At 49.4% G+C, this 20,419-nt stretch overlaps 1 protein-coding gene across 2 annotated transcripts in view; it reads right to left on the bottom strand.

Moving 5' to 3' along the window:
* Positions 1 to 1,140: 1,140 nt before the first annotated feature.
* The window catches only part of Iqgap3 (IQ motif containing GTPase activating protein 3), a 38,773-nt gene continuing 19,494 nt past the window's right edge, over positions 1,141 to 20,419 (bottom strand). Inside the window, exons 20-38 of one of the 2 annotated variants that reach the window (XM_074047828.1) lie at positions 17,261 to 17,344; positions 17,031 to 17,102; positions 16,861 to 16,930; positions 14,080 to 14,288; positions 13,235 to 13,387; positions 12,784 to 12,947; positions 12,232 to 12,456; positions 11,172 to 11,312; positions 9,352 to 9,436; positions 8,713 to 8,945; positions 8,215 to 8,347; positions 7,996 to 8,098; positions 7,246 to 7,372; positions 6,088 to 6,175; positions 5,043 to 5,255; positions 4,290 to 4,456; positions 3,891 to 3,992; positions 2,943 to 3,051; positions 1,141 to 2,296 (exon numbers count right to left, since the gene is read on the bottom strand). In XM_074047828.1, coding sequence (XP_073903929.1) covers positions 2,183 to 2,296; positions 2,943 to 3,051; positions 3,891 to 3,992; positions 4,290 to 4,456; positions 5,043 to 5,255; positions 6,088 to 6,175; positions 7,246 to 7,372; positions 7,996 to 8,098; positions 8,215 to 8,347; positions 8,713 to 8,945; positions 9,352 to 9,436; positions 11,172 to 11,312; positions 12,232 to 12,456; positions 12,784 to 12,947; positions 13,235 to 13,387; positions 14,080 to 14,288; positions 16,861 to 16,930; positions 17,031 to 17,102; positions 17,261 to 17,344 — 2,592 coding nt within the window. In that variant the 3' untranslated portion in view covers positions 1,141 to 2,182. The remainder of the gene's footprint in view (positions 2,297 to 2,942; positions 3,052 to 3,890; positions 3,993 to 4,289; positions 4,457 to 5,042; positions 5,256 to 6,087; positions 6,176 to 7,245; positions 7,373 to 7,995; positions 8,099 to 8,214; positions 8,348 to 8,712; positions 8,946 to 9,351; positions 9,437 to 11,171; positions 11,313 to 12,231; positions 12,457 to 12,783; positions 12,948 to 13,234; positions 13,388 to 14,079; positions 14,289 to 16,860; positions 16,931 to 17,030; positions 17,103 to 17,260; positions 17,345 to 20,419) is intronic. The other variant, XM_074047829.1, reaches the window with a different exon arrangement.

Below are 20,419 nucleotides of genomic sequence, written 5' to 3'. Positions count from 1 at the left end.
AGGGCCATCGCCAGGGTGGAGGAGTATGGGATGAGCTTGAAAGATAGTGACAGGAGAGGTGAGTTGAAGGAAACAAAAGTATTTCTCAAGAGAAAATTGCAGGGAATATGTAGTTTTAGAATGGATGGGTTGAGTTTAAGGCCCTGTTTTGCCCCTTACCAACTAGGGAGTCTTGGGCAGTTATCTAACCCTCTGAAATTCAGTTTCATCATCTGTAAAACAAAGATGGTGACCGCCTACTTTTGTGGGGTTGTTGTAGTAGTAAATGACAGGACTATCTGAGCCCAGGACAGGCCCTCAATTACAGTAACTACTGACATTTCTGTATGTGGTATATGTGGCTGTGTTCATGTGATTTGGTGGGGGGGGGGGGTGCAGACAGTGGGATAGTTTTGGGGCTATTTGGTGAGTGTGAGATTTTTAATGATGACTGAGCACAGGTAGAAACCAGGATCTACTGGTATGTGTCACTGTCACCCAGAGCAAAGTAGTACTGAAATCTTTGCTGTGACATGTTAAGGGGGGGAGAGACTGTGACTGAGATTGAATGTGACAGCAAGACAGATCCTGAGTGACAGAATGGAACAGAGTGGAGGGAGGCAGGCTGCACCAGGTAAACGTGGGTGCCCAACAGATGCTGCTTAGGAGTTCAGATGTCAGAACAGGTGTCTGTCTGTACTGTCCCCTGCCCTACAGGCCCTCCCCGCTTCCTGAAAGCTGGGAGGAAAAGAGGGTGGGGTTCCCCATGGAAAGATTTTGATCAGAGTGTAGAACCTACAATGCTAAGAAGCTGGGACTCAAGCACCTTTGGCATCAGCACCCAAGGCTCAGGAAAGGAACCTGGTGGAACTGTGTGTAAAATGGGTGGGTAGAACTTGGAATGGTTTCTCCTCTCCACTTTAGTCTTCAGAGTGGACAGTAAAAATCAGAATTGAAACCTAAGCATTCTTTCCTCCTTTGTCCCCTGGGGGAGGGAAGAGAGGAAGACATGCCACATCTCATTAAGTTTTTACAAACTCCAGCAGGCAGAATGGGCCCACACCCAAGGCAGGCCTAGGGCTACAGGATGGATCCCCAGTACTCCCGGCGAAGCTGTGCCCCAGAACTTTACAGAAAGTGAAATAAGGGACTAACTATAGATTTGGGGGTACCAGCTGCTTTTATTAAGATGAAACCAGAAGGCGTACAGGGACAGGGGATTGGTTGGAAGATGTGGAGTGGACAGACAGACAGTGGTAGAGGCGGGTCTGTGCGAACTCACTGATAGAATCAGCTCTAAGGGTGAAAAAGTGCTGAGGGTGACAGAGAAAAGGGAAAGATTGCTCTTTGTCCTGTAGGAAGCTGAGATAATGAGCTCTCAAACACAAGTGGGACCCTAGTACCCTCACCCAAGGTGACTTTAATACAAGATAGAAAAGAATGGCATAGATGTTAATTTGAATTGGGGAAATGAGAACTCTTTTGGCTCAAAAAAATGAAGAAGTTAAAACCATGATTAAGGTGTACAATGATCTGGGGTGTAGGGGTGAGAGAGAGAATAAATATCCTGGTGAGCCACATATAAAAGAGACATATAAATGAGGGAACGAGATTTGTGTTTCATAGAAAGTCATCTTGCCCATACTACTATATAGCACCTTGACTCCTTGTCCAGGTATGGGGTGAGGGGCTGGAGGGTGGGCACTGTTACAGTAGCAGAGGGGCCTGGGCTTTGGCAGGGCAGGACCACCATTGCTGATGAAGTGAGAAGCAGGGTAGAAAGCCTGACCCTGGCTTTGGGGGTCTTCAGAGAGGAGGGTAGAGAGGAAATAAGGCTGCTGGGCAGTGCTTGTAATATTGGGGTGACCACGGGAGGGCAGCAGCAGACACGAAAGCAATAGCTTTCCCAGGCACAGGTGCAGGCTTAGGTTCATACCCACTGTCTGGCTGGAAAACCATGGGGTCTGTCATGTGTGGTGAAAGACACACAGCTGGACTAGGGAGTAAGGCCTACTTGAGCCAGTCAGAAGCAATGCTGTCTGGGGCCAGGTAGGCAAACTCCTTCAAGCCAGGAAGGGGGTGAGAATCCATGAGCCTTGCCAGGGCCTGAGCGCGGGGTGTCTGTATGGAAGCAGAGTGGTGAGTCAGTGTTAAAGAAGAGCACCCATCGAGGTAAGAGGGGCCTGGGAACCCACTGTCTTCATCACTTCTGCAGAAACTTCTTGTTGAGGAGGAAGATGAGGAGGTTGACGTTAACTTTGGCCTTGTTGAAGAGCTTCATGACAGCCACACCCTCATACTGCAGCTGCAGGAGGTCCTAGGAAGGAAGAGGAAAGGAAGAGGGTTTAAGGGCTTCTGCTATGGTCCAGGCAATCTACTAAACACCAGTGTCATGGAGCCTTATACAGTGCCAGTGGCACTGGCCACTCAAGTAGGGTATTGAAAAAAACCTACTTTACAAATGAGGAAACGGAGGCCAAGAGAGAGAGGCACAATGACTCAAACAAATGTCAAAACCAGCAAAGTCAGGGGAAATCAGTTTTCTTACTTAAAAGGCAAAACAGCAGAGCAAAAAAGATTTGGATTTAAAATCACTGTTTCCCTGAACACTGGTTATGCATGAGGCTGACTTCTTAACCTTTTAGCCTCAGAGCCTATAAAATTAGGATAATGCTCCAGAGCTGTGGAGAGGATTAAGTGAGGTAACACAGAAAAGCACAAAGCTCCTGACACGAGACAGGGCTTCAAGCATTAATCCTACTTCTGGCACCACCAGCCCCGTCCTACCCATTGATGCATGGCAGTGGGGGACTTAGGCTGCACAGACCCCCACCCTTCTCTCCAGGAACAGACAATACTGATTGGGTGGGGAGTCAAGCGGATGTCATTTGAGACCTAGGGAACTGAGGCCAGCACCTAAAGCTTAGCAGGTGTCTTGAGGACTCATGGGAGTGTCTCCTCACCTGATAGTGAAGCTGAAACCGCTCCATGTCCACACCTAGGAACTTGGCATTTACTTCAAATTTTCCTGCTTCATTTCCAGGGATAATGTCAAAGATGACGTTTCTAAAGCTGTCAGGTAGGGATTGTTCGATCATCATCTTTTTCCAGGGCCATGGTCCTGCTCTTGCTGCTGCTCCTCATCTGAGGCAGCAGTGTTTGTCATCCAGAGCTCAGGCTTCCTTTCTGTCACTCCTAGGGGGACCCAGCTCTCTGTCTTCTTCCAAGTGTACTTTTTTTTTTTTGTGGTACTGGGGCTTGAACACAGGGCCTACACCTTGGGACAACTCCAGCAGCCCCCCCCCTTTTTTTTTGTGGTACTGGGGTTTGAATTCAGGGCCTACACTCTACCAGCCATTTTTTGTGGAGGGTATTTTCAAGATAGGGTCTCATGAACCATTTCCCCAGGCTGGCTTCGAACCTTGATCCTCCTGATGTCTGCCTCATAAGTAGCTAGGATTACGGGGAGTCACCGGTGCAGGCTTCCAATTGTACTTCTGTTCACACCATCTCTTTCTCTCTCTGTCTCTCTCTTTTTTTTTTTTTTTTTTGGCAGTACTGGAGTTTGAACACAGGGATTCATGCTTGCAAAGCCAATGCTCTACTGTTGAGCCATGCCTCCAGCCCCCCACCATCTATCTGCCTGACCCTGCCCAGTTGTTTGTATCTTCAGGAAGTTTTCCCAGCATCCTCTGCCCTGGGTGTCTAGAATCGTGCTAGACCATGTCCGTTGTCCTGAACTCTCTGTCTGGGGTTGCCCTGTCTCCTTCATCACTCCAGCAGCACCTTCAAGGCAGGGACCACTTGCCTTCTCTTTCACCCAGTGCCTTGCCCAGAGCTATTTCCCCAGAGCTCCCTCCCCCTATCAGGGGACAAGAAGGATCCCACATCTGCCCTCCAAAGTTACATACTGAGAGGTGGGGAGATCTTCAATTTCCACCAAGACACCCTTCTGCAGGAGCTGGGCCGCAGTGTAATGAAGACATGGCTGCTTCTTCCCCTTCCCCGAACTCCTGATTAAAAGAAGGCAACAGAGAATTCATTCACCACTCTTCACTACCAAAGACAACCTGGTTCTCTGTGGCTGGCAGGAAGGAAATTAGGTCTGAGAAGACTTCTCATTGGTGGAAGACAGAAGAAGGAGCTGTACTTCAGCCCAAGGCCTTGAGTGGGACTCAAACACCAGTAAGGAGGGGACTGTGCTGTGCTGGGTGAGATTTCCCTTTCAAAGCTGGGAGACAGACAGAAAAAGGTCAATATGAGCAGTGGTGAGAGAGCACAGGTAATTTGTACAGGAAAGCAGCACCCACTTGGATCTGGGGCCCAGGTGGTCCAGGCAGGCCCGGATGTACTGGCTGTAGTAGTCTCCCTGTTCCTCATAGAATGTGGTCTTAGCACTCAGGCCCTGGAATGTGGCCTGCAGCTTCACCAGCTCTGCCTTCCGCCGCTGACGGTGCCTGCGCTGGTTTCGGATGTCCTGGAGTTTAGGAAACGGAGGGAGGAGCTCTGTTGGCCCTTCCTGGTTAAATAGGCTCATGGCCTGACAAAGATCCAAGAATAACTCACTCATTAATTTCAAGGATGTTTAGGAAAAGCAGGAAGAGGAGGGTTGGGGGTGTAGCTTGGTGGTAGAATGCTTGCCTAGCATGCATGAGGCCCCGAGTTTGATCCCCAGCACCACAAAAACAAAACAAAACAAACAACAACAACAACAAAAGCAGGAAGAGACAGCTCTAGACTGCTTTTCCTAGGAGGAGGACAATCTCAAGGATGTCATCCCAGACCCTCAAGGTATGTCTTCAAGACCTCTCTTCAATAGACGAGTAACCCGTTTCCAGGATCCTGGTGCTTTAGTAAAAGAGTTTGAAGAAATCCCCCTCCACGACTGATTTTAGAATGTGTCCTTCAAATAGAACCCTCAGCTTTCCTTTGGCTGGTGACAATTTCAGGTGGCACTCACTAGAGAGGAGAGCCTGCCCTTGGAATGCCAGCACTGTGACTCCACCTGTGCATGTACAGAGGTGCACTTGTGCATGCACATAGCAGGCACACAGGGTTGTTACCTTGGCCAGCTCATCCACCAGCCCCTGGTAGCCGTCGCTGGCACTGACCAACCCCAGGCCCTCGAGTCGACGAAGATTCCGCAGGACACGACGTTGCTTCTCTGCCAGAGGCAGGAGGGAGTGGGCCATCAGGGAGCGGTGCCGTCGTAGCAGCTCTGGGGTCTGGGCCTCACAGGCCTGGCGTCGGCACATCATTCGCTTGTGGGCGGCTTCCTGGGGAGCAGAGATGCTGAGGGGGCTACCAGGCTGTCCTTCCTGCCCCACGACAGACACTGAGGTCACAGCAACAAAGAGAACCCTGTGCACTTTTCTAGTGTCATCAGGAAAGTGCCCCCAGAGCATAGCTTCTCGTGGAATGGTGGCAGGGGAGGGTACAACTGGTGGACAACATGGAGGCATAAGATGATAACACATGGTGTGACTCATGGAAGGGCCTCATGGATTGCCATAGGGGAGGAGGGGCCCAAAGGGGATCCAAACAAAGCTGCAGCACAAAGGATTCAGCTAGACACTGGCTGTGGCTTCCCAACGATGGATGCAGGGTATGTGGGGACACTTCCCTTCATGTTCTGCTTTAGGACATGCCCTACTGGTCACCAGCACCATTTTCTGGAAAGTTCCTGACTGTCTTCATGCTGGCTAGCCCAGCTGTCCCTGCCCTCCACCACTTCCCACCCTCTCCTGCCTCTGGACCTCCAAGTAGATAACCATCTTTTCAGAGCAAAGCCCTTGGGGTTCTTTAGGGTAGCCTCCCAGACTGCCCTTTGGCACTCCCTACAAGCCCAGTGCTGGCATAGGGGCACTCATCTCAGTGTGGGGAGTGGAAGGGAGGTGAGGCCCAGGACTTTGTAGCCAGAAGCTCTCTGAGGCTGGGCTGTTCTCTTGGTCTGTGGTGTCAATGGCAGAAGCTTGGCTCTCCAGAGTGCTCATGACTGGTGAGCCAAGATACTATTGTGGCAGACTGTGGGGAGGGAGGGGAGATTGGCAGTGTTTAGGGGAGGTAGGGTACATGAGACCAACCTGGTAGACTGGTCCAGTCACTCACCTGTTGTTTAGAAGCAGAGAGGGCCAGAATCTCCTCAAGGGAGTCCCCAGGGTGGAACTGAATGATATCAGCCAGCATCTGCTTGGTGCTGCAGGAGGAAGGAGGTGGTGAGAGAGGTGAGGGCTGGAGAATGGTCTTGACATGGGCTGGCCAGACATCTGAGGGTAAGTTGACCCTGCCCCCATGTCACGGCTGCCAGGGATGCTTGGGATGTGAGGAGGGGGCTAAAACACCTTCCCTCAAACTGTCTTTCTTTGGAGTTTGCACTTCTTCCTCCTAGTCCAGGTGTCCCTTCTCCTGAGCTCTCACTGCCCCTGACACCCCCCACCTCTCTGTGGCTTTCTGACTGCTGGCTATTAGCCCTTCTATGGCAGGACAAAGCACAATACCTGCTCGCTTGTTTATTGAGCAAATGAATGGATAGAGGGGTTCCCTTATTGGCAGGGAGATGGAGCCGGTAATTTGGCTCTTCTTCTGCCCAGATGACCAGCCCAGCCCTGCTAGGGCAGTGCCTTGCTTTGCCAAAGTGGAAAGAAGAGTTCCATGCCATTCCCCTGACTATCATAAGAATGGGGAGTGAGAACTCAGCTGTGCCTCCCACTGGCTGCAGGACTTGGAGGAGTCTCGCAACTGTCCTTTTTCACCATGGAGAAGGAGACCATCACCTACCTCACGCTTGTCCCTAAGGTGAAATGCTAACAGTGCGCAAACACCTGTCATTGCCCATATCTTTTTTTTTTTTTTTGGTGAGATTAGGATTTGAACTCAAGGCCTTGAGCTTGCAAAGCAGGAGCTCTACCATTTGAGCCACACCTCTAGTCCATTTTGCTCTGGTTATTTTGGAGATCAGGTCTGGGAACTATTTTCCTGGGCTGGCCTTAAACCATGATCCTCCTGATTTAAGCCTCCTGAGTCGCTAGGATTACAAGGCATGAGCCACTGATACTGCTTGTCCATACAAATGATTAAGGAATCTTAATTATTCTTTTGCTTTCAGCTATAACCCCCAAGCAAAAAAGCTGAGGTTGCCAAAATAGCTGAGACTGCAGGAAGTAGAACGTGGGTTAAGCTTCAGGGAGAATTTCCTGAAGGAGCAGGTGAAGTGGTCCCCTCAGAGCCATCATATTGGCCCTAGGCCTGGGGGGCCACTGCACCCACCTCAGAAGTAGGCTCTGGGCATTGGTGTCATCAGCATCTGCCTCTAGCCCTTCAAACTTGTTGGTGAGTGTCAGGGACACTTCAAGCTTGCTCAGATCCACGTGCCCATCTGCAGCCAAGTTCTCTCCTGAGGTGGGGTGAGGAATGAAAGGGACAGACATACACACCCACATGCACACAGACACAGGATGGGGTTGTGGCAGAGGTGCTCCTCTGTACACCTCTTTCAGGAAGTCTTTCCATACTGCCCCATGGAATGTGTACTGCCTTACCACACCATGCCCTCAACCCTGAGTATCCATGGAAGACCTTGCATAAGTTACTGTGGCTGTGTCTCCCCATGCTTTAAGCCTGGGTGCCAGGGGCTATGTCTTCTGCAGCCTGTAGCTCCTGGCTCCCTGCCCTTAATTCTGCCCTTCTACTCTGGTAAGCTGGCTTCCTCTGATTCCACAGCCCAGAACCACTCCTCATCAGAGAAACATTTTAGGACCCACCCTATTCCTCCATGTCTCTAGTACATGGCTTAATTGTTCATTGATATGATGGTACTAGGTCCCTATACTGTCTGTCCACTCCATATCAAGCAGTGTGCCTATGTTCATCTCAGAATAAGGAGAGAGGGACAGAGAGGATAACAGCCACATGGCATGTGACCAGTCTGTTCAGGCACACTCAAAGGCCCTGCCCACATGCTGTCAGTCCCTCCCTGTAGGCCCCTAGCTGGCCCCAGCTGCCAAGGAGGGCACGCACCAATGAGGTCAGGGATACTGGGCAGCTCTCCAAGGTCCTCCAGTATCTGGTGCAGGGGATCCCGATGGTCGGGGGCGATCCAGTCCTCGTGCTCCAGCAACAGCTACAGATAAAGGAAGGAAAGGAGGTGCAGGGGCTAAGCTGGGCCATCCTGCTCCTATGGGGGACATCCAGAGCCCTGCCCTCCTACCTGGTGCCCTCCAGTTTGTGGTCCCTCACCCTGTGCGTGCTGACCAGCTCCCCCACGGTGATGTACACCATGGGTTTGGCCACGGCCACCATGTCTGAGTATTCATCCATCGTGAAACGCTCCTCTGGCTCTGGCACCTGGCAGGCTCTGCAGATAAACTTCCTATCCCCAGAGTAAGGGCACATCAGAGTAGGCAAGGCTGGCATTTCTGCCATGTTTTATCCCCCTCTTCCCTTCCCTGGGCCCCTCCAGGGCTGCTCAAGCCAGTTTTGAATATCTAGTCTCAGTTCCAGCTCCACTTTTGTCCTCTCCTACCTCTGTCCTGGCATTCTGCCCAAACAACCTCCTCTTATAGTACCCTTTTCCCTTTGCCGGGGAGTCCTTCCACAACCCAGCCTCCAGCCCTCACTATACCCCTCACCTCTGTGCCTCTTCCCGTGCTTGGACTCCAAGGGGAGAGGTGGCATGTGAACCATGAGAAGCAGAGAGAAAGGGACAGAGAGGAATAGGAAGTCAGGACCCCAGACCTGAACTTGAGGTGTGTTTCCTCCAGATAGTCATTCAGGACCCGCAGGTGCTGGCTTTCCCCAGAGAAGGCCTTGCCAGCTGCAGCATGTTGCAGGAGCTGAGCCACAGCCCCCAGGGCATGGCGCTGGGGGGCAGCCAGGGCACTGCCTGCTGCCATAGCCACAATGTCAAAGGCATCGGGAGCTACCACGGCTGGGTTCAGGAAGCGGTAGTACAGGAGGTTCCCCACCACCTGAGGGAAGAGAATGGGCCAGAGGCCACCTTGACAGCTATGGCCTCACATGTCTGGAAGGGATCACCATCACCTGGGCCAACCCATCAGTCAGTCACAGAAAGAATAGACCCAAAGCAGGTGGGCAGTGCTCAAGGTCATGCAGCAAACTTGAGCAAGAATTGGGTTAGGACCCAAATCTGACAAGAGGCCCAGGGCTGTCCATTCTGTTGTCTTACGCCCCACCTGCCTTTCCATCTGCCACCCAAAGCCTGCTGGTGGGCCAGGCTCAATTTATAGGGCAGGGCATATTTTCCTCCTTGGCTTTTTACAACATTGGGTTTTCTGTTCTTTTGTCTGTCTGGGGATCACAGGCACCAGAGGGCAAAAGAGGGTCCTGGAAGTGGGGGAGGAAGACAACACTTGCCTTATAGATCTCACTCTCTGTGGCATTGGGGAACTTCTTTGCCAGGGTTGTCTTCAGGACTTTGGCCACATATCGCATCCCATACCTTGGGGGTAAAGCAATAGGCACACTGTGACTCTGCCCATATCTTTGTCCCAGGGCTCAGGGCATGAGTGAGTGCCTGATTACCTCTCCTCCCCAGCCTCAGTCACACCAGAGTAGAGCTCAAAGCACTGTCCTTCTTCTATCCAGAACTGGCCCCTGCTGCACTCCCCCATTCTCCTGTCTCAGTCTCCCACATGTTGGGATTATGGACATGCCACCATGCCTGGCTCCAAAGCCTCTTCTTTTTCTTCTTCTTTTTTTTTTCTTTTGCAGTACTAGGATTTGACCTCAGGGCCTCATGCTTGCTAGGTAGGCACTCTATCACTTGAACCACTGTGCCAGCCCTTTTGTGTTGGTTATTTTTGAGATAGGGTCTCATGAACCATTTCCCCAGGCTGGCTTCAAAATGCAATCCTCCTGATCTCTGCCTCCCAAGTAGCTAGGGTTACAGGCATGAGCCACTGGCACCTGGCTGAGCCTCTTCTTTGAGACCCTCCAGTCTCCCCTGCAGAACACCCTAGTTCACAATATCCCTCAACCTCCCTAGGGAGGTACCTTTAGCTTATCTCTTGGGTATCTGATACTCACAGCCAAAATAGCCCTGGAGGTTGTTAGCTATCACAGCACCTGTCTGAACTGTGATGGGGCCCCAGGAGATCAATGAGTTGGGAGAGACACTCTAGTCTTGACTGCATACCAATGAGATACCACCTTAGGATGTTTCCTTTCCCTCTGAGGTCTATTCCCTGTTCTGAAAAATGGGAATGACCACTCTTGCCCTCTCTGTCTCACAGGGTGTTTGTGAGGAATGATGTCTGTGAAAGTAATCAGTAATGGTGGAGTTCCATTCAAATGTGCTAGACTTTATTACTCTTATAATAGATATGCTACCTACAAAGTTAAATTCGTTTAAATGCTATTTCCACTGCTGAGCACCAGTGGCTCATGCCTATAATCCTAGCTACCTGGGAGTCTGAGATCAGGAAGATCACAATTCACAGCCTGAGGCTGACCCAGATAAATAGTTCATGAGACCCCCCCCCACCACATCTCCAAAATAACCAAAAATGCTATTTCTACCTACTTGGATACCAGAGACAGAATTTACAACTCATTATGTATTTTTCTTTCTTAGACTTAAGACATCCTTTCCTGACTCCTAATTGCAAACCCTTAATCCAGTTCTCCAGTTTGAGACTGGGTTATGAAATCTGGGTTACCTCTCCTCCAGCACTCCACCCAGCCCTGGGCAGTGCCAAGCTCTAGGAAAGCTGGCAGGCTGAGTGATGGATCTAGATGACTCACCTGGCTAGTATCCTTATTCAGTTGATTTTCACAAAACATTTACTGACTAAATTATTAAAAAGAAGAGACCTATAAAGGGCTTTCCTAGTTTGAAGTTTTTCCTTCTTCCTCCCTTCCTTTTTTTCATTTTGTGAACCAAAGTGTCCCATTTTATCCTCATTTCTCAGACAATCATTACTTCAGGTTCCTGCCTCTGGCTCCAGTGAAAACCTGATGGGTCACACACACAGGCTTGGTTGCTGTATTGCAGCTCAGCTCCCTACTGGGGCTTCCAGCATGGTCTATACATTGGAGCCCCTCTGAGTACCTCCAGCTCAGTGTCCCTTCCCACCTTCCTCCCTTCAGGACCAAGATCCTGCTCTGCTTTCTCCACCATGGCCTGGACTTCTTGACATCCCCTGCCTAGCCTGGGACAAGACTGTTACACATACGGAATTTGGTCCACAGATGAAATGATGGCGACAAGGAATTTATCGGTTATGGCAAGGAGGTTGCGCAGGGAGATATCTAGTCTTCTCTGGACCTCGGGGTGGCTCAAGGCCTGCTCAGGGGTGACATCGTAGGGGAGATGGCTGTGGGCAAAGAAAGACAAGGTGAAGCTGGACCCCTTCTTCCCTAAGCTCTTCTCTGACAATAGCCCAGGCAAATAGTTCATGAGACCCCCCCATCTCCAAAATAGCCAAAAAAGCTATTTCCACCTCCTAGGTACCAGAGGGAGAATTTACAACTCATTGTTGTCTCATACAGACACACTAAGGGTGGCTACCATGCCAGGGGAAGGGCCACAATAGCAGTAACAATGCAGGGAAGACTGTAGCAATGTGGGCAGAAGATGAAGAAGAAAGTTGCAGTAACCACAGTGAGGCTGGCAGAGGATAGGAAGGAATGGAGGACCTGGAATCTGTGCAAAGATTCCTAAGAAGAAGCAGAAGAAATCAGGAGGCTGTCATCATATAATCCTTGGCAGTTAGGACAACAGAGAAAACTGGGGTCTTGTATTTCACCCATCTACAGCTTTTCATGCTATTCAGAGCAGCCACCAGGATTGCCAGCTCTCCTCAGTGGCTCGTACGCCCTGGTACCTATGAACCTGAGTAAAGCTCTCAACCTATAAGGTCAATCTACTTTTCCCACTATCTCATTTGCTTATTTATATGTAAATCTAAATATTCATGTGTACCCCTATCAATAAGGAGTCTATATCCTAACTCCTAGCAAATCTGGCAATCCATTCCAAGCCCTGACACAGCAATTAAGCACATTTGCATATTCATCTGTGCTCATTTTATGTTAAGCTCACCAGGTCTGGAGTTATTTACACCAGTGCCATGTTAATTACCAGAGGGGTCTGAAAGGCTACCTTATTTATTCTGTAGGGCTGGCATCATCTTTGGATAAATCACCTTGCTCATTCATGTCACCTTCGAACACACCCAAGTTTCCCCAGGGAGGCCCAAGCCAGAGCTGATCAAACTGAGCCTATTTGCTCACCTGCGCTGCCCTGTCTGGGCCTCAGTCTGATTGATCCAGCTCTTGTAGAGATGGACAGGGTCTGTGTGGACACTAAGTACCTTGTCCTCCAGCACGTCCTGGATAACCTTGCCCAGGATCTCCCGCAGGGCACTTTGTCCCCTTTCATTTCGGTAGAATCTCACCACCAGCCTCACCACTGTTGGGTTGCCTGTCACCACATCCTGGGGCTGCTCCACCTTTGACCTGTGGTTCAAGAGGTAGGTAAATCTGGTCTCATGCTTCTAGGTAGGACAAATAGTTGCTTTCCCTTTTTGAGATTTTGGCTCTTCAAAGCCTGCTATGATGCCCCTGTCTTAAGAAATGTCCTGCTATCTGTCTCATTCTTTCTGCTAACATGTCACCCCCCATCCTCCCATCAGGCTATGCCAGGGAAGTTGTAGTATCTCCACAGGAGGCAGGGACGAGCAGTCTTCTGATGCTAGTTTACCACTATACTTCAAGGAGCTGTCACCCAGTGAAGGAGCCCCAGGGGCATCCCCCACCGCCACCCTGTGTGTTAGGGAAGCTCACTCAATTTCCTCCTGGAGTGCTGTCTTGAATAGTTGGAGCAGGAGGTAGGCCTCTCGACGGTTGGAGGCATAGTTGTACAGACTGAAAATCACTGCCTCCATGAACTTAGTGGTTCTGTTCTGTGGCATCTGAAAGATCAGCTTGGCCAAGTAGATTGGTTGAGTCTGCAAGCAATCGGGGAGACAGGCAGGGCTAATGATGCACTTGGAGGACTAACAATCCATCGCATAAGGAAACTTGGAGTGGAGAAAGCAAGTACGAGAAACATTCCAGACAAATAGGGAGAGGCAGTATCTTTTCCTGGGGACAGGGCATTGGGATTATGGGAAAGGACATCTTAGATGGAGGAAAAGGACATCTTAGATGGAGGAAAAGGCACAGAGAAGAAGGCTTCAAGGTCCCAGGTCCTCAGAGGACATAGAGACTTCCCCTTTGGGAGTCCTCTGCTCACCTGGAGCAGGTATAAGAGATGTTGGTAAGCTTCTAGCTTCTGCCGTTTCTCCTTGCTCAGAGACTTTAATCCCTTCTGCTTGTCTAGAATCATCATATCTGACAGCTGCTCCTTATTCTTCTTGGTCAGCTTCTTGCAGTGGGAGACGACCTCCTGCAGGGGACAGGGAGTGGGCAATATGAGCCAGCCCAGGCCAGCATCAAGCATGGAACATATGGTCTAGAATCAGCATCTGGAGGAACCAGGGCTTTCTGTTGTTCAAGGCAGAGGTGTGGCTGCTCGGCAGTTCTGGGGCTGCTCCTATTGCCCTGAGACCATCTGGCACCTCTGTGCTCACAGAGGTGAGTCTCCGAAGAGGACTGGTTTGCCGGGCAGAAGCACTGTATCTACTTGGTTTTTGTTACTATTTTTTATTAGACATCATTAGATCATTTCATATTTGTAATTTACAAATTTAGTCTGGGGAAAATTATTCTAGTTTACTGAAAAGGAAATATACTTTGACATTAAATGGCCACCTATAGGGCTGGTGGAGTGGCTCAAGTGGTAGAGCACCTGCTTAGCAAGCGTAAGGCCCTGAGTTTAAATCTCAGGCCAAAAAATAAAAGAAAGAAAAGAAAATGTCATAAATGACCATCTATAGCCCCATCTACCAATTCTACCAGGGTTCTTTCTACTGTATCACACATCTCCAACCAGGGCAGAGGGCCACTGACACAAGGACCTGAGCCAGGTGATAAAATGCACACATTTTAAAAAGATTTAATTAGCAACCAGAGAATGGTCAGCATCCCCTCTCCATAGGAGCTTGATTTGGGGAAGGGGTGAGCCAGTGGACCCCTCACCTGCAAGGTGATCCGGTTCTTTACCAGCAAGCCTATCTTAATGTCCATAAGGTTGAGGTCCTGCTCAAGCTGCTGATTGGACCGAATCTTCCTGACCACCTCTTCCTGGAGCTTTAGCAGCTCTGCCTCAGCTGAGAAGTCCTCCTGGCTCTGGTTCAAGAGGTGGGCAAATCTGCGCACCACACTGAGGGGAGGGTGAGGAGAATGCACTGTGGGAGGCAGGAAGCACTGAGTTAGACAAGCCTCACCAGAGTCCTCCTGGACAGCCCTCATCCAGTGAGCCCACCCTCAGCTCCCCTTTCTGCTAAAGGCCAGCAGCTCCCCAGCCCAGGCCTCTTCTGACTGGCTGTCAGTGGCTGCCCAGCAGGGGGGACCCTGAGCTTTGGGTCTTACCTGGGGACGACATAGAGCTGTCTTTCCCCTGCTCCAGGCTGAATGCCTGCCTGGGCCTCTTACACCAAAGCCAGACCAGCCCCTCCTGCTGATGCTCCTTCTAGCCTCCCTGCTCCACTTTGTCTACCCTGTCCTACTGGACTAACTTGCTTCTCATCCTCCCCCATCAGCCTCTACTCTCACTTCTTACTTTCCACCACACTCTGGTCAAAAGTGTGTGGGACTGGGACAGGGCCCACTACATGGGGTGGTTAAGGGGCTTTATAGTATAGGACAGTCAGAGCTAGATAGTGATCTGGTATGTGAGAAAGAAAAAAAAAGCCTCTGAACCAAGCTATAAGGATAACAAAACAATAACATATGTATATGAGTGTATATTTATGTATATATATTATGTGTCTACACACACATATACACATATATATACACATGTATACATTATGAGACAGACAATATTCTAAGTGTTTTTTTGGTTTTTGAAGCAGGGTCTTATTATGTAGCAGATGGCCTTGAATTTGCTATATAGTACAGACAGGCCTCAGACTCATGATCCTCATACCTCCCCTTCCTAAGTGCTGGGACTACAGGTGTGCACCACTATGCACAGCTCCAAGTGTTTTAAAACAACCCTAAGAGGTGAGGAGACTATAACCATTCATCTTACTGATGAGCTCATTTAGGCTCAGAGAGGGTAGGTAACTTACCTTAGGCTACACAGCTAGTAATGAGTGAAGGAGATTTAGAAAGTGAAGGAAACTAGGGCCTGTTCCTAAAGGCAGTCTAGAAGGGGATCTAGGCAAATGGGCCCTGATTCACTACAGTGTGGGTGGTGCTTTGAGAGGAGTGAACTTGGGAACCTTTGGGAAAGTAAAATGGCCCTGCTTCTACTAAGAAGTGTAGAACTGCTTCCAGAGGAGGTGAGGTCCCTCCTGCTATCTGGGAAGAAGAGATGAGAGGTGAATACAGCTGTTTGGGAGGAGCTAGAAGTCCAGAGTGTCTGGAGCACAGTGCACGGTGGGAGTGTGAGGGATGGGTCGGTGAGAGGAGAGGTGCAGAGGCTGGATCACAGGCACTGGGGCATTGTGGGTAGGAGACTGAATTTTATTTTCAGAACAATGGGGAGTCACAACAGGTCTTGTTTTTGGGGGGGGCAGTACTGGGGTTTGAACTCAGGGCCCTGTGCTTGCTAGATAGGAGCTCTACTATTTGAAGAACAACTCCAGCCCCTTTTGTTCTTTTAGGTTATTAATTTTTTTTTTAAGATAGGTCTCATGTTTTCACCCTGGGCCAGCCTCAGACAGCACAATACCCCACTGCCTTGACCCAGTTTCCCGCACTGCTCCCTTCCATGACCTGGATCCTCCTACCTATGCTTCCCATGTAAGTGGGATCCACAGGCATGCTCCACCACACCCAGCTCATTAATTGAGATGAGGTCTCACTAACTTTTTGCTATCCTTTTGATCACCTCCCAAGTAGCTGGGATTACAGGCATGAGCCACCATGCCATGGCAGGTCTTAAACAAGAGAGTGACAAGATCACATGTACAAGTTTAATGGATTAATCTGGCTTCAGTGGAAGGCAGATCTTCAAGGAGTGAAGAACTGTGAAAACTAAGACAAGACGATGGCATCTTAGAGGCTGGGAGTGTGCCTTAAATGGTAGAGCACCTCCCTTGCAATTGTGAAGCCCTGAGTTCAATCCCCAGTACCACCAAAAAGAAAAAAAAAAAGATGATGGTGCCAGGCACCAGGGGCTCATGCCTATAATCTCAGCTACTCAGGAGGCAGAAATCAGGAGGATTAAGGTTCAAAGCCAGCCCAGGCAAATAGTTCACGCAAGACTCTATCTCGAAAAAACTCATCATAAAAAAGGGCTGGTGGAGTGGCTCAAGGGGTGGGCCTTGAGTTCAAGTCCCAGTACTGCAAAAGAAAAAAAAGAAAGATTGTGGCATCTTGGATTGGATAAAATGTAGCACCTTAATTCATTTCATCCTCAGCATAGGTATCATCATTATGTCCATTGTGTAAAGGAGGTTAGGTAACTTGCCTGGGGCCACACAGCTAGTAAGTAGAAGGGCTCTGAGTGGAGTCTGGAGGCTAAGAAATACTGGGAAGAATACATTCTTCTAGAAACTCTAGGAGCTGAATAGAAGAAAAAGATAAAGGATGGCTAGAGCAGTAGCCTTAGTGCAATAGCAAGAGAAAAGATAGAAAAAGCCAAGCTGGGAAGAGGTGGGAAGAGAAAGAAGGTAGCTGCCCAGAGGCAGATGGCCAGATCCCTGGATGGAGAGGTGCAGGACAGAGGGAGGAAGGACTTCCCCAAGAGGGAAACCTAGACCTCCTGACTCTGGAGGTCCTATCTCCCCATCGGACTAGGCAGCTCACCTAACATCCTGTAGTCATCCTGGGCTTTCCTGGCTCGGAAAAATGCCTGGATCTTTACAACTGAGTCAATCTGCCATGAACACAGAAGGGAACAGGATGGCTGGCTGTCCTTGCCAAGGCCTCATGGGTAAAGGCTGGGCATGGGGGAAAGGGAGAAGGGTGACACTCACATTCTTCTGGAAGTAGCGCAAACGCCAGAGGTATTGTCTCCGAGCTGCCCACATCCGGGCCCAGGCCTGGATCTGAGAAGAGAGACACTGCCTCAGAGTGCCACACAGAAGGCCCACTCACAGACCCAGGCCAATTCAGTCACCCAGAGGTCACAAGGAGGGACAAAAATGACAAAATTGTTCCAAGGATCCCTCAAGAGATAGGAGCTGGCCCAAACCACTACAGCTACCTTGATTACGGCATCCACGTTTGCTTTAAAATACTGCAAGCGCTCCAGGTAAATCTTCCGCTGTCGGTAGCCCCGCCAATTAGCCTGCAGAGCAGGAGAAAAGAGGGAACCCTAGCAGGTCTCCTTTGGCCCAAAAGGCTTAGAGAACTACCTTGTTCTGGGTTTTCCAGGGAGGGTGAGGAAGAAGGAAGACGGGAAACTGGCTCTGTTCTTAAAGAACTCTCAGTTTCACAGGAAAGATGAAATAGCTGCATATAGCCAGCCATGCTCTCTACCACACTCCCTGGTCCCAGCAGATGAATGTGCCTTTCCCACCCCATACAGAACAGACAAGCATGTACTCCCATGCAAATACATATATACACCCTTAAGCACCACCTCCTCATGTAAACTCACTCAACTGTGAGGTATAGGCCTAAGAGATATTAATAAAGCATACACCTACTCACCAACTTCACCAAAGCATGTACCATATGCCCCCAAAAGACACTCAGACACCCATGTGCAGATCACCCACACCCTATCATCCATGCTGCCTCCCTCACAGGCATAGAAACTGGGCAGACAGCAGTCAGGAGGGTCATGTGGCTGTGGGATGGGAGCATGTACAGGCGCAGACCCTGTGTCTATCTCTGCCAGTGGCCGAGGCAACAGGTCTTCTATGTTTGTATGACACCATCTAGCTTCTTTTTTTTTTTTTTTTAATTTTTATTTTATTCATATGTGCATACTCCATCTAGCTTATGACCCCAGCTCTCAGCATATCTTCCTGCCAAGGGCCTCGTAATTCAGCTGTGAGTCTGATAGCTCTCTCCCCAGTGGTATGCTGCAAAGGGTCCAACAGACCATTTCCTCCCTAAATCTTCCCCCCGCCCCCCCGCCGATCCCTAGCACAAATTTCATGGGTCCCTTCAGTATTGGTCTCCTTCCTAGGAGCCTCTCCTCCTTTCTTCAAGCTTGTTTAAAATTAATTTTCCTAAAGTATTACTAAGACATTTTACTCTCCTAAGACATTTTACTTTCTTCCAAGTATGTCTTAGGATGTTTTGCTGAGAGCCTTTGCTATGCACGCCCTCATCCTTAGCACCACTTCTATGCACTGAAATCCTTTCTGTCTTTTAGGGCCCATGCCAAATGTCACCCAATACGCTGACCCTGGAGCTACTCTACCACTGATATTGGTGAGATTTAAAAGTATCCTTTCAATGCTGGGCAAGGTGGGGCATACCTGTAATCTCAGCATTTGGCTGAGGCAGGAGGATAGCAAGTTTGAACCAGTCTACTGGGCTACCTAGCAAGATCCTATCTCACACAATAACAACTCAAAAAGAAACCCAACATCCTTTCACCCAGTTGTCCTATCACCATTCCTAAAGCCAGTTCTCCTGGCCAGGCTTCCCCCTAAGGCTTATACAGCCCCTCTATTGGGACAGGATGTAAGAGAGGCAGCTTGGCCCATACACCAGCTATCTGTGTTAAGATTCTAGAGGTCAGGAAGCTCCATTTCCATGTCCGCCATCAGCACTCCTTCATCTCCTACTCCAAGTACTGCCTGATGTACCCTCTGGAAAGTGCTGCAAGAAAAACCAGAGGGGTCTGCTCTCTGCTCTTACCCTCTTACTGAGCCCCAAGGCTCCTCCTTTAAAAACAGACTTCCCAATCTGGATTAGTTAGAGTTCAGAACACTGGTAGGAATTCCAACTATGGTCAGAATTTTCAAGAGAGTTTAAAATCTCAGTGCACCCAGGCTGCCTCATTTTTAAGTCTCACTTCCCTGTAGCTAGAAGGCAAGTGGCCTGAGACTCTGAGCGACCTCTGTCTGTGTACATGTGTGTGTGTCCCGGGATCCAGGCCACAGCCCACATAGCTCCAGTATGAGTGATAAATGCTCCCTGACTCTATCTCTTCTCCTACTGTTGGTATGGGTTTTCATCTCCTTAGTGTGAAACTCTAGTCTACGCTCAGGCGGTAGGAGTCCCTATGATTCAGATTACTACGTGCAGATGATTAAAGTTCTGCAACCAACGGCCCTGCTAATAGCATTTCATAATGGCGACCACCATGGAGCACTTATTACTCATTGTCACATTATTTTCCTATTTAATCCTTACAATCAACCTAAGAGGCGAGTATCATCATCATGAGTGAGAAAACTGTGTGCTTAAGTAAGGTGTACAAGGTCATAACTGGGAAGTGGTAGGACCACTCCAGATTCCAACTCGAAAGTCTGAGCTCCACCTCCCCCAGCCCTAGATCATGATCAAGGGCACCTGCCAGTCTTAGGATGCACAAGTCTCCCTTCAGGTCTGCTGCTATTGTCTTTGTGTCCCTTCTATCACAACATCTAACATCAACTGTACTCTACTTCCTTTGAGGAGAGAGATGTGAGCACTCACTCGTACCTGTGACTCTCATACCTATCTCTCTTTCTTTACCAGTGCCCAGTGGCATGCTTTTCAGGTACTGGGCATTCAGAGATGCTTATTAAATAAGGTATCTTTACACTGCCAACATCCCACAAGACCCTACAGATCATACCCATCTGGGAGGGTCCCATCATTCCTAGCTCACACAGTGCCTCCTGGCTGTCTTCTCAGCTGGCCTTATGTCTCCATCCCTTGTAGGCAACCTCAGAGGTTCCAATCCACAGGTTGGAGGAATGAAATGGAAAAGGTTGGCTGGAGAGGACCACTACACATTACTGAAGTTCTGCATAGAGTTCTAGACCACCCCTCAGGGATAGTCCTCTCCTTTCTGCTTAACCCCCAGCACCAACTCATGACTCCTGGTCTGGTCAAGACATTTTCCTGGTGTCTGATTAAATCTCACTTCACTCTCCCCTTGGGGAGGCCAAAAATCAGCTTTCATTCACTCTCTGGAGTCACCATCTCTGAAGATGATAGTAACCAATACTTATATCATGGTTCTTACCTACCTGCCAGGCACTGTATAAACTCTTAAGATATTAACTCATTCAACACTCATAACAATCTTCAAAGGTGGGTGCTGCCATTTTTCTGATTTTTTCAGAGATGGAAACTGTGGCAGAGAGAGAATAGCTTGCTAGGATGCACAACTAATGTTGGTGGAGCTGAGTTTCAAACCTCAGTAGTCTGGCTCCAGCATTCATGCCCTTCATCACTGCTACCTAGAAGCCTA

The sequence above is a fragment of the Castor canadensis genome, chromosome 11 (genome assembly GCF_047511655.1).
Source record: "Castor canadensis chromosome 11, mCasCan1.hap1v2, whole genome shotgun sequence".
Classification (NCBI taxonomy): domain Eukaryota; kingdom Metazoa; phylum Chordata; class Mammalia; order Rodentia; family Castoridae; genus Castor; species Castor canadensis.
This window is presented reverse-complemented; position numbering and strand designations above follow the sequence as displayed.